This window comes from Coloeus monedula, assembly GCF_965178545.1.
Source record: "Coloeus monedula genome assembly, chromosome: 18".
NCBI lineage: Eukaryota > Metazoa > Chordata > Aves > Passeriformes > Corvidae > Coloeus > Coloeus monedula.
The window spans coordinates 3,072,425-3,085,420 of NC_138798.1; the positions used below are offsets into that span (position 1 = coordinate 3,072,425).

Below are 12,996 nucleotides of genomic sequence, written 5' to 3' on the forward strand. Positions count from 1 at the left end.
ATGCGCGCCTGGAAGGCGGTGGCCAGCACACTGGCACTCAGCGGGGCCGATGTGGTGGTCACCACGCTGCTCTACACCCACGGCCAGGGTGGCCGGAATGTCCTGCAGGACCTGCGGCACTTCAACATCTTCAACTCGCTGCTGGACATCTGGGGGGGCTGCCTGTACCGCAGCTGTGTGCTGCTGGGGGCTGCCATCGGCGTGGCCACCAACACGGCCTATGGCCCCCGGCGCCTCAAGGCATCGCGGACCTTCATCGCCGTCATCTGCCTCCTCATGGGCATCTACATGATGGTGAAGCTGCTGCTCTACTCAGAGGTGCGGAAGACCATCAGGGACCCCTGGTTCTGGGGGCTCTTTGCCTGGACCTACGTGGCGCTGGCAGCCACCTTCGGGCTGTGGCAGCTGCTGGCCTGTGTCACCTCCTCCCGCGAGGCGCTGGGGCCTGGCTCTGAGTCCCGTGCTGAGGCAGAGGAGAGCTGTGATGGGGGCACCCCCAGGGACAAGCGGGAGGAGGCAGCAGGTCCCACCATCCATAAGCTGCTGTCCTACACCAAGCCGGATGCCTTCTTCCTGGGTATCGCCTCCTTCTTCCTCCTTGTGGCCGCCTTGGGTGAGTGAAGGGACCACAGGCGGGCTGTGGTGTGCTCCCATCCTCAGCAGGAGGGATGGAGCCATGGTGGTAGGGCTTGGAAGCACCCTAGGCTTGCTTTTTTTGGGGGTGCTGGGTGGCACGTGCTGCACGGGGTGGGTGGAAAATGCAGTGGGGCCAAACCAAATGCAGCAGGGGGTAAAATACACTGGGAGTGCAACATCCCCACGTGCCACTAAGGGCTGCACCTCTCAAGGGGTATTGTGTGATGGCTGAGTATCTCTGTGGTGGGGATGGGGTTGCCCACAGGCTGTTGCAGTTGGAAATACAGGTCCTGTGCCAATCCCATGCACTGGGGCTGAACCTGCTTGTCCTGCAGGAGAGACCTTCCTGCCCTACTACACGGGGCTGGCCATCGATGGCATCGTGGTGCAGAAGAGCATGGATCGCTTCTCCACGGCAGTGCTGGTCATGTCGCTGCTCGCCATAGGAAGGTAATCCAGGGGCTGGATTTGGCCCTGACAAGGAGGATTTTGGGGTCTTCCCACAGGAGCTCGTGGTGATGGTGGGCACAGGCACCCACTCCGCCAGTTCACTGCCAGACCCCAGGGATGGTCTGTGAATTCTCTGCACTGTCACGATGCAGAGAGGCCGTGGTTGGCAGTCATGAGGCCTTTGTGTAGCCCTTCACGTCCGTCTGCTGGAGGTGGGGGAGCAGGAATGGACACAGGGAATGGGTTCCCTGGGGAATGCTGTTCCAGCAGTGCTGTGTTCCCTCCCAAAGCTTGTGACTACCACGGTTAGGACCAGCCACCACTGTGCTGGTGGCACCCAGGAGAGGTGTGGGCTGGTGATAAGTGTTGTGAGCACTGCTCGGGCCCTTGGCCCAGCACAGGGGTGTTTGTGTTGCTGAGAGGGTTTCGTGTCCATGGCTCTATAACGTTTCTTATCTGCAATTAGCTCATTTGCCGCAGGTATCCGGGGCGGCGTTTTTACGCTCATCTTCGCAAGGCTGAACATCCGCCTTCGCAACTGCCTCTTCAGGTCGCTGGTGTCTCAGGAGATGAGTTTTTTTGATGAGAATCGCACAGGTTGGTTCCTCTCTGCCCCGGATTTGTTCTAACCCCTCTATCCCATCCCAGATTCTTTCCCCTTGGCTTGCCCTACTAGCATACAGCAGATTGGGGGCAGCCAGAGGCAGCACCCACATGTTTGTAGTTAGAAACAGAGGGAGAAAGCTCTTCCCTTTCAGTCGCCTCTCAGCGTAGGGATGCCCCACCTATCAGCCTGGCATCCAGCAGTCCCAGGGCTGACATGCTTATTTTCAGTCACCCCCAAAACTCCCATTTCCTTCCTCCCATCAGTGCCTGTTGGTGGGCTGCTCTCCAGCTCTGCTCCAGTCCCTGAAACCTCAGATGTGTGAATCTTGCTGGATGTGCTTGTTGCTTTCCTCGTTTGCAGTTCAGTCCTGTCCCAGTCTTGGTCCCAGGCCGTGCCACTCCAGTGTAACTTTCACACATTTAATTTCGTCTTAGTGATATTTTTAGTTTTGAGGCTGTTGCTGTATTTAGCAGTCGCTGCACAGTGCCTTGGTAGCTGAGGACAGCAGAGATGTTACTGGAAGTGAGATGTGGGTAACCCTGGGCTTGCACAAAAGCATGGGAATTCAGCTGGACTCAAACACAGGCCAAGGATTTAGGAGTTCAGGGTGATGTTTGCTGGCTGTAACACTCAGTTCCGCCAAAAGGCGCCGCCAGAGCTTCATCCCTCAGTAGCTGGACCCATGTCCTCAGGTCCCTTGGGTCAGCTCCAGGCTGTGGACTGTGCTTGGCCTGTGGGCTGCCCTGTGGTGTAGGGTGCTGCCACAGTCCCCTTTGCTGTCCTACAGCCACCCTTGGTGACACAGGTGATGTAACTTGTCCCTTCAGGTGCATCTCCTGCCTCTCATGCATGCAGTAATCCAAGCTCCTCTGTTATGCTTTGCATCCACAGCAGTGGAGAGTTGCCCCCCTTCCATGCCACCCTTCTGACCCCCAGATGGTTGGATGGGGAGCTCCACCTGGCCCCCTGGCACGGGATGTGGGACACGGTTAGGCAGTGACCTGCCATGGTGACATGTCCCTGCTCTCCCCTTCCCTGACCCCTCGTTGCTACAGGGGACATCATCTCCCGCCTGACGTCAGACACGACCATCGTGAGCGACCTGGTGTCCCAGAACATCAACATCTTCCTGCGCAACGTGGTGAAGGCCACGGGCGTGATCTTCTTCATGTTCAGCCTCTCCTGGAAGCTCTCACTGGTCACCTTCATGGGCTTCCCCATCATCATGCTGGTGTCTGATGTCTATGGGAAGTACTACCAGGTAGGCAGGAGCAGCTGGCATTGCCACAGTGCTGGGCTGGTCTCCCCGTTAAGCCATCAAGGAGCTTGTGGGTGGCCTTGGAGCCGGTGGGAGTGATGTTGGAGTGTTTTGCTGCCAGCAGTGGGGGTAGGAAGGTGGCATTAAACATGTGTGGGCACACAGGTATGGCCTGGGCTCTTACCTTGCTTCATGCTCAGGAGTGGAAGCATCTCATGTCTGACAGAAGAGGTGGCTGGGCCATGGGGTGTCCCCTGTATGCGCCTGCCTGTCTTCATGCCATCTCTCCTCCACCTTCGGAGACACTTGGTGGGGTCCCAGAGCCTGGGGCAAGTGGGGAGATGTGCCTTGGGCAGCCTGGCACCTGCTGAGCCCCCTCTGCCTCCCCTTGCTCCCTGCAGAAGCTCTCCAAGGATGTGCAGAGTGCCCTGGCCAAGGCCAACAACACGGCTGAGGAGACCATCTCGGCCATGAAGACCGTCCGCAGCTTCGCCAACGAGGAGACGGAGGCCAACGTGTACTGGCAGAAGCTGCAGCAGGTGTACAAGCTCAACAAGCGGGAGGCCATGGCTTACACCTACTACGTCTGGTCCAGTGGGGTAGGTGGAGGGCCCTGGGGCATCCCCGCGTGGGGCTGGGATGGGCAGGGGAGTCTCTCCGGATCCCAAAGTGCACAAGGCACCTGCACGTGGTTCTCCTCCGCTCCCAGGGAACTCTGTGGGGCGAGCCCAGCCCTGCTCTCTGCTCTCTGCTGCCGGTAATCCCCGGGCTCTTGATCATTTATTACTTTCACCCATCAAAAAACATAATCCCGTTCCGCCCCGAGGCAGCGTTGCGTTGCTCCGCAGAACTGCCTGTTTTCCCCTGCAAATAGGGATTGATAAGAGCTCAAGGTCGTGGAGCACCCGTGCCTGTGTGTGCTGCAGTGCGTGCCTGTGCCAGCTCCGGGGCTCCGGCTGGGGAACGGCCGCAGCTTCTGCTCAGGAACGGAGATTTTCTGCGTGTGGGTGGTGGCAGGGGGAGGCTCCTGGGCTTTGGCTTTGGGCTTTTTTTTTTTTTTTCTTCCTGCAAAATGCTTTTTCATCATTTAACACCAGATGGTTTGGGGCTTCTCCAGTGTTGGCAAAAGCCACATGTGAGGCTGCCCTTATCCTTGTGCATTCAGGGATTGAAGCAATCTCTGGTGAAGGATTTGTGAGTTATGGTGCCTTTGTGCAGCTGTAAGAGACTTTATGGCTTCCCAAGTCTGGAAGCAAAATGGGAGCATTATTAGCATTGTTTCTGGGCTCCCAGGTGAAGCTGGAGCATGAGCTGGGTTGACACTGATCCTGACAAGTCTAAGAAGACAAAACCCCTCAAAAACAGCTCCTGCAGGGCTCACGTAGAAAGAAGACAATGGATAGCTCAGCCCTGGTAGAGTCTTTCTTGGAGGGAACGCAGGAGCTTAAGGTCAGATCACAGCAGAGCAATAGAAGAGGAATTTTTTTCCCCTCTATTTTTGTCTGTGTGAATTTACAGCCTATTCTGGTCCCACAGGGCACCAGGGCATCGCTGCTTTTTGGAGCACCTGGGCAGCATGGAACAAAACCAGCTGAATAAAAGGGGCTGGTATTTGTCATATCAGAGCTGACCTGTCTCCTTTCCAGAGTAGGTGGTACCCCCCACACTGACTTCAGACAAGAGCTGAGGTTATGCTTCAGGGACTTGTACATGCAAGGAGGATATTCTGCATTAACTCCTGGCTTGATTTTGTGTTCTAAATTAAAGTATGTCACACTCACATAACAGAAAGTTTATTTTAGTGGTGAGGTGACTGCATACCGTGGATAATTTGAACATAGATTATTATGCTTGAGGACCTTAGACCAAGAGAGAAGTTCATGAGATGCTCTGTTATTTCAGATAAATTCTCCCTCCTTGGCTGTTGTCCCTCAGGACTTGTTTTGTTGAAGGTATCTGCCCAGCTCTTTAAATCAGCCCATGTACTTGAGTTGTTTATCCATGCTCACTCCTAGGGCTGCCAGCTGCGCTGTCAGGAATCCTCAGCTCAGGGCTCAAAGAATAAATGTCAGCACATGAAGTTTGGGTTGTTGTGTGAGTAATGACAAACACACCAAAATATCTGTTGTCCTTGCTGATTCTGGGGTGTTTTCTTGCTTTCAGCTGACCCTCCTGGTGGTCCAGGTCAGCATCCTTTACTATGGCGGGCACCTCGTGATCTCCGGGCAAATGACAAGTGGAAACCTGATATCCTTCATCATTTACGAGTTCGTCTTGGGAGACTGCATGGAGGTGAGTCTGTTTTAGCAGGGAATCACAGAATGGGTTGGGTTGGAAGGGACCTTAAACACCATCTCATTCCAACTCATCCCTGCCATGGGCAGGGACATCTTCCACCAGACAAGGTTGCTCCAAGCCTCATCCATGCTGGCCTTGGACACTTCCGTGGGTGAGGCAGCCAAAGCTTCTCTGGGCAGCCTGTGCCAGGGCCTCCCCACCCTCTGGGCTACCCCATGTCAAGAGGATGTTTGTCTCCCAGGAGGTCCCAGGGCAGTTGCAGGGATAGATCCAGTGCTGACCTTCCCATGACACATTTCTTTGGTGCTGTGGCACTGCCAGAGGGGGGGGTTATCCCCTCTGCTCCCCATTCCTCCCTTGCCGTGGTCTCACAACCTTAATGTTCCTGAAGCACCTTGTCCCCCAAAAGGGCAGCTGGAACCAGAGGGGTCAGGCTGGCCCTGCTGAAGGGCAGAGCCCTGGCTGCCTCCCAAGCACATTTCCTGGCATGGAGAATGAAGGGATTACAAAGCTGCCTGTTAAATTTCAGGCTTCATTAAAAACTTAATTATATTACTTTTTTTTTTCCCTTTCCCTGGAATAGGCTGCAAGCTGCTGCGTTGGCAGCACCTTAGCAAGATGGGATTGTGGGTGGGATGGTAGAGCCCACCCAGGGCTGCCTTCCCCTTGCAGAGGCATCAACTTGGCTAATCCAGGCAGGAATGATCCAGCTGAGGTTTTCTCACAGCCAAGTGTGGCTTTGGTGGTGCTTCAGCCTCTGTGCAGGGGCAGAGCAGAGCTGGAGGCAGCTCTCCCAGCTCTTACTATCTGTTTGGATGACTGCAGGCTCTGGTGGGGTTTCCAGGCTGTGGTTTTGGTGTGGATTTAGTTTGGTTTGGGGTTTTTTTTCCCCCTCCTGATGGGAGGGGCAGTTGTAGTACAAACTGTTCTGCAGCTCTGGATTTCATATTGAAAAATGCCCTTTCCCTGGATTGTCCATGTATCCCTTCCATACCCAGCAGAGGAGGAAGAGTTTTCCTGTGCCTGATGACTGTAGTCAATGTCAGGCTGTAGGAGACTTGGGATTGCTTCAGCCATTCTCCTTAGGGTGGCACTGACTGATTTCCCGTCACTTGGGAGGGTCTCACCGCTGCCTCTTCCCTTCCAGTCCATCGGCTCCGTGTACAGTGGCCTCATGCAGGGAGTGGGAGCTGCTGAGAAGGTCTTCGAGTTCATCGACCGCAAGCCCACGATGGTGCACGACGGGTCCCTGGCCCCGGATCACGTGGATGGGAAGGTGGAGTTCAGGAATGTGACGTTTTCCTACCGCACTCGCTCTGCAACGCAGGTTCTCCAGGTGAGCCCAGTGGGCACTGTGCCCTCCCAGCACCATGTGCTGCTGCTCCACCCTGGCAAGAAACAAACTCCAGCCCATGGGGAGTGTCAGCTGCCTGTCAGAGATGTGTAAAGGCAGGCTCAGCACATGCTGGAAAACAGATTAAAAGGAACAGCGGGTGTTTAGGGCTGGCCTTCCTTACAAGGAATGAGATTTATTAAGAAAACCCTTGTTCCCCGCTCAGGCATTAAACGTGTCAGCGTGGTACAGGGCTTTGTGCCAAGCTGCCTCAGACTGTTTCTGTGGGAGAGGGGCTGGGACAATGAGGTAGGGGGAGGCAGCAAAGAGGTCAGTCTGCTTTTTAGAGGACCTGCTACATCATCAGGCAAATCTGAAGCAATTTGGAGGTTTTTTGCTTCCCCAGAGCTAGGACAAATGGCTGATGGTGCACATCACCAAGGCAGAGGGTCACTCTGGCCAGATTTTGGCTACCTTTCTTGTGGAGTGCCCCAGGACGTTGAGAAAAGCCTGGACCTGAGTGTGCTCTCCCATCCATGTTGCAGAACGTGTCCTTCACCCTGCATCCTGGCAAAGTGACAGCGCTGGTGGGTCCTTCAGGCAGTGGGAAGAGCTCCTGTGTCAACATCCTGGAGAACTTCTACCCTCTGCAGGACGGGCAGGTGCTGCTGGATGGGCGTCCCATTAACATGTACGATCACAAGTACCTGCACTCCGTGGTACGAGCGACTGATACGTGTATTCTGGTTATCACACCTGTATTCTGCTTAGTCCAGTTCCCACCTGCAGAGCCCAGAGGGGCTGCATGGCACTGTTGCACATCGCTTTGGATTTGAGCTGGCAGCTTCAGAAATGTCCAGAAAGCTGGAGGCTGGAAGCGGTCCCAGAAATTAATTCGGATAATTTGTGGGGGTGGAAGGGAAAGGGATGGAGGTTGGTTTTAAGGGGAAGGGGAAGCCTTCCAAAAAACAGAACAAAAAACATGTTTAGTTTGGTATTTTTTGGCCAACAGAGTAGAAATATGTTTTTGGCTGTTGGATTAATTATCATCTAAATTTGGTTTGGAAAAAGAGCTTTGCATTCCTCCAGCACTTTCTACCTTAAGATCTTAAAGTGATTCTCAGCTAATGGGGAGTTAAACCTCTCAGGATCCTGGCAGCAGCTGGAGCACCAGAGGGGCTGGTGGTTTGCCTAGAGAGGGGTCCAGGCCCCTCAGCTCTCATCTGTGTGTCAGCACAGATCAGCCTTCATCTCTGCAAGTAACTGCCTCCTTTGTTTGCCCCCAGAGCAAATGGCCTCAGCAGTCAGCAGGAAAACCTGAAAACAATTGATCAGAGACAGGCTGGAAAGCCAAAGTCACTGTGACTAATTTACATTCCCTGCCCGTACAGAGCGAAAATCAAAGGCCAAGCAAGTCTTTCAGTTTAGAAAGCCTGGTGTGCTGTTAGGAACATGGGGAGAAGTCAATTAAAATATGATCGTGTCTCCCTGGCTCTCTTCATGCACAGTTCTGAGTAATAGTTTGAAAGGTTCGATTTATTCCAATATCAAGGGTTTGATAAAGCAGCCGAACATGAGAGTGAGCAGCCATGGCTGGAAGGCAGGACAGGGAGGCTGTTGCTAAGCAATTAAGGAATTACAGCAGTTACATCCCTAACTTGCTCATTTGGGATTAAAAGATGCAAGAGGGCTCATTCACACGGCCCAAGTGTGATTACTGGCCTTGAAAGGAAAACCAGCAAGGGCCTGGGAGAAGGTCTCCCCAGCATGACTTATCCCAGCAACTGGTCTTCCATTCTGGGAAAAGCAAACAATGACGGGAATAACAGATTTGGAGCAAAAGCACAGCGGGCTTTAGGAGGGGAAGCCCACCCCAGATGCCAACATGCCAGCATTGCATCGGGTTTCTTTCCTGCAAGATGGCTTTCCAGCAGAAGATGCAAACTGGACAACCCTGACATTGGCATCCTCACTGGAAGCTCACACTGAGCACTTCTATATCTTGGTTAATGACACTTTTATATCTTGATCTTGGTCCTTACTCAGCAGGAACAAATACCAATGATCCGAGATGCCGTGCAGTGCATCTTCTGCTCCTGACCACTGCTCTCCCTTGCTTCCTGCAGATCTCCCTGGTGAGCCAAGAGCCCGTGCTGTTTGCCCGCTCTATTGCAGATAATATTTCTTATGGCTTAACTTCAGCCTCCTTCGAGTCAGTGGTTCAGGCTGCCCAGAAGGCCAACGCCCACAGCTTCATCACCGAGCTACAAGACGGCTACCACACAGGTACCCACCCCTCTGCAGGGCCTGGTAGATGGACTTCTGTGGCAGCTCTTGATTTGTATTTTGACCCCTTTCTCTCTTCCTTCACCCAACAGAGGCAGGTGAAAAAGGAGCTCAGCTGTCAGGTGGCCAGAAGCAGAGAGTGGCGATTGCCAGGGCCTTGATCCGAACCCCTCCCATCCTCATCCTGGATGAAGCCACGAGCGCGCTGGATGCAGAGAGCGAGCACGCGGTGAGTGGCTCACTTGGGTGTTTGGGCCAGAGAGGGTTTGGAGGACAGACTGTAGCTTCAGTTTCCAGCCTGTGGGCAAGCTTAGTCTTGACATGGTGCAATCAGAGGGTGGAGTAAGCTGCCAATTCCGTAGCAGGAATTTGCTTCCAATGCTCTTGTAGCCACCAGGAAAGGAAAAATTCCACGCTCACAGCAGCCAATGCCTGACAAACCTGATGAGGTAGGGATCTTTGCTGATTTTTTCAATGTGGAAAGTGTTAATTGGCATTCAGAGACTCTGTGTAGCCTTTTAGGACAGGATACAGAGGAAGGCCCTATAAAATGATCTGCAGCAAGGAGAGTTGGACTGCCTGAGCTCAAATCCCAGCTGAGGCACCAAGGAAGCCACACTTGCAGGAAAACCCTTGAGCATCCTGTGAACTGGTTTATCTGACTGGGACGTGATGACCAAACAGCTCTTCCAGCAGCAGTTTGGCCTCACTGATGCAATGACATGAGGGAAAGCCTGTTCAAGGCTGGGGTTTGAGGACGTGCCTCCAATCCCAGAGGACAAATCCTGCTGGGGCAGCACAAGTGTCTGACCTTGGAGCAACTTGCTGCCTCATAGGTCCTCAGCCACGTGTGTGGTACCTGATGCCAGCCCAGGGCTGGTTTTGGCTACCCAGGGGTGTCAATGTGACATGTGCTTGATGGCCACCTGCCTACCTTTAGACGTCAGTGCTATTGTCTCTTGATTGAAAAAAAGCCTCTCTTGCCTTGCCTGGATACACTCAGGAAAGAATGCTGCTTTTCTGTGCAGCTGCATTCACCAGGTATCAGCTTGCTGCAGTCTCTGCCAGCACCACATGGCTTCCAAATTTGTGGCCCAGCTGTAACAAGTCCCCAGCTTGCAGGATCAGACCTGTGTTCATACCTCACCTGGCTGGACTGAGATGGTGTTTGGGCTGCAGCCGGGAGCTGGGCCGGACATGCTGGTGCTGGCAGTGCTGCAGGGAGCCAGAGGAGAACAGATCTCCAGTCCAGAGGTTTCTGGACACTGACCACAAAGCTGCTGTTCTCCCAGTGCCCGGGCGCTAACGCCTTTTCTCCCCGCAGATTCAGCAGGCGATTTACGGCGACTTGCAGAACCACACGGTGCTTGTCATAGCTCACAGGCTGAGCACTGTGGAGAGGGCACACAACATCATTGTGCTGGACAAGGGCCGCGTGGTGCAGCAGGGCTCGCACAAGGAGCTGATGGAAGAAGGAGGCCTTTATTCCAAGCTGGTGCAGAGACAGATCCTGGGGCTGGAGGGGGGCGGCACGGACAGTGTCCAGCCTGCGAAGGCGCCCGGCGGGCTGGAGGAGGAGTTCAGGATAGACCATTCCCTGCCGGCCGCGGCACAGGACGATTACAACAACGCGGCTCCCAAGTGAGGGTGGCCGCGGCCGGCGCTCGGACGCTCCCTGGGACGCTGGGCCGGAGGTGGCAGAACGGCACCGCTGGCTCGCCCCGTCACACACCCGTGCACACCCAAACACACACCATAGAGCTTCCTGCAGGACGGGCTGGCGGGCACCTGCCAGCTGGCAAAACAGGGATTTACCCGAGGGAGCTGGGTCTTTAGCAATTCTCAGCATTTCTACTGGGTTTCTTTTCTTACTACCAGTAACTCCTCTCGACTGGGACTTTTCTCCCATCGATCTGCATGTGTAACTGCTATTAACTGTAATGGATGTTAAATGCATGCGTGGAGGGGAAGGTTGAAAACCCCTCCAGGAATTTCAGGGGGTGGCTTTTGTGGCTGGATAGAAAAACGATGAAACAAGGTCCTGCTCCCTCTGTCAATCTATGGGGCTAATCCAAAGTTGGCTGAAGCCTGTAGGGAGTTCCCTTTGGCTTTGGCAAAAACTGGATCACTCCCATGGAGCTGAATGCCGGGAAAGTTTTGCACTGAGTGCCTGCAGGCTCAGGCTCCCAACCATTGCTGCTGAGCTTGTATCATGTAGTATCCATCCTTGCTGGGACAAGCCAGGGGACCAGGAGGCAGATGTTACTTTCTGATTTTCTCTTGGTGCTTGGTGGGTGTTTGTTTTTAAGGATGAAATGTTTTACCATAATTGGGTTAGAATTTGGGGCTTGGGGTTGTCTTTTTTTTGATTGGTTTGTAGTTTTTTAACGTTACTTGTGTGCACTGTGCAATGTCTGTCTGGCTCCAGCATCCACTGAGAATTGGTCTGTTACTTCAGAATTTTTTTTAACTCACAACCCCGGTGCTGGTGTGAAAAAAACACTACTAAAGACAGGCATAAAACACTAAAAGACAGCACTTTATAAATCCCACCAAAGCTTTGTTCAGCTTCAGGCCACGATAGTGACTTCACTGCATGGGAAATCCGTACAGTCACATTCCTTGAAGTCCAACTTCAGCTGCCTGAACTTTATAATGTGTTTCTTTGAATATAATTTATTTTAGTATGAGGGATAGAAAGAAATGTGTTGCTCCTAGCCCTTTGGGGTAATGGCTCTGGCTTAGTAGCATTATCCTGCTATAGATTGGCAAAAAATCCTATGCAGCCAGGCAGGTGCTGTTTTAAAAATAGCATTTCTAGGGGAACACTGACTTCAGACTCTGCATAGTTAAGAAATTCTCTCAAGCACTTTAGCTCTCATGTTTTCTGATACTTGAATGCTGCTGCATTTTCCTTTTCAGCAGGTTTGCATATTTGTTATTGGCAATGTTTTGTTTTCATTTAGTGATGTTTTACAAACTCTAAATTTAGTGTCCTTGAGGAGGGATGCTCAAAAAAATAAAAATACTACCTCTGCCACTCAACATCAAGCTGCTCTGGTTGGGGGTGTTCTTTGCATTCCGGGTTTTCAAGGTAACGTTCATCTGACACCACAGCTGAGTGCAGCTGCTCTTGCACGTGTTCTGGGGAATGACAAGAGGAACCCACAGAGAAGGAGGTATGTAAAACACTTCAGCATCTGATAATAGCTGTGAGCCCAGCAGTCGGGATAACTCATTTTCATCCCACATCCCTTTGGGTGTCAGTCTCCCAGGGAAGGACAGGCAGTCTAACCCGTTCTCAAGGCACGGTGCTTCCTGACTGGAATCTTTTCAGCTGCTGGCTTTTGTGATATAACAATCTGTGCCTCAGAAGAAGAACAAGATCTCTTTTTGTTTTTCCTCCCTCCACTTAGGGAACCTGTGTGGCACTCTGAACTCCTCAATCACCCCTTCAGTAAATGGCCAGGAGTTCCTGCTTGATGAAAGTTTGCACTGTGGGTATGAGGAGGTTGGGGGTTCCACCCAACGCTGACAGGCAAGTGATTAATTCTGCATTTTTATCAGTACCTGGGAGCAGAACATGGCCACCAGTACACAGAAGTGGAATTAATTTCTGCTTAATTGAAAAACTGGGGGAAAACCCAAATTGGGTTATCTGGGAACTAGAGAAGCCAATTCACCCTGTGAAGCACTGGTAGGACAATGATCATTAGCACATGAGATACCAGGGAAGAGACTTTGATTGTATCCTGTGTCTCCCTCCCAGGCAGGGCTGCAAAAAGGGAACTGGAGGATGCAATCAGATTCGTTTTATTGCAAAAACTACACTGAATTTCAGGAAGGGAACTCTGTTTCCCAAGCCTGCTGTGATGATAATCCCATCATTGTATTCCCAGGTCAGGTCCAAACAGCTTCAACTGAAATGGCACACTGGAAACAGCAGATTGTCTCTGCTGGTGGCACCAGTCCAAGCTGATAACAGGGCCTGACTTTGTTCATTGCCACAGGTGCTGAATTCTCTCTTCTGCATCCAGATAACTCAAGGCTGCTTTTCCACTGAGCCTCTCATCTTGTGGCTTCAATGGGCCCTTTTATTGTGCTGTTGGCATGTTACAAGTGGCACTG

At 52.6% G+C, this 12,996-nt stretch overlaps 1 protein-coding gene across 1 annotated transcript; it reads left to right on the forward strand.

Annotated features, from left to right (window-relative positions):
- On the forward strand, window positions 1-11,866 carry ABCB9 (ATP binding cassette subfamily B member 9; the record flags this gene model as incomplete). Its single annotated transcript, XM_082293112.1, has 11 exons — window positions 1-613; window positions 972-1,086; window positions 1,553-1,683; window positions 2,749-2,954; window positions 3,353-3,550; window positions 5,115-5,243; window positions 6,397-6,585; window positions 7,128-7,301; window positions 8,709-8,868; window positions 8,961-9,097; window positions 10,193-11,866. 11 exons carry the CDS (start codon window positions 1-3, stop codon window positions 10,511-10,513), a joined length of 2,373 nt encoding a protein of 790 aa, XP_082149238.1. The 3' UTR covers window positions 10,514-11,866.
- Window positions 11,867-12,996: the final 1,130 nt, after the last annotated feature.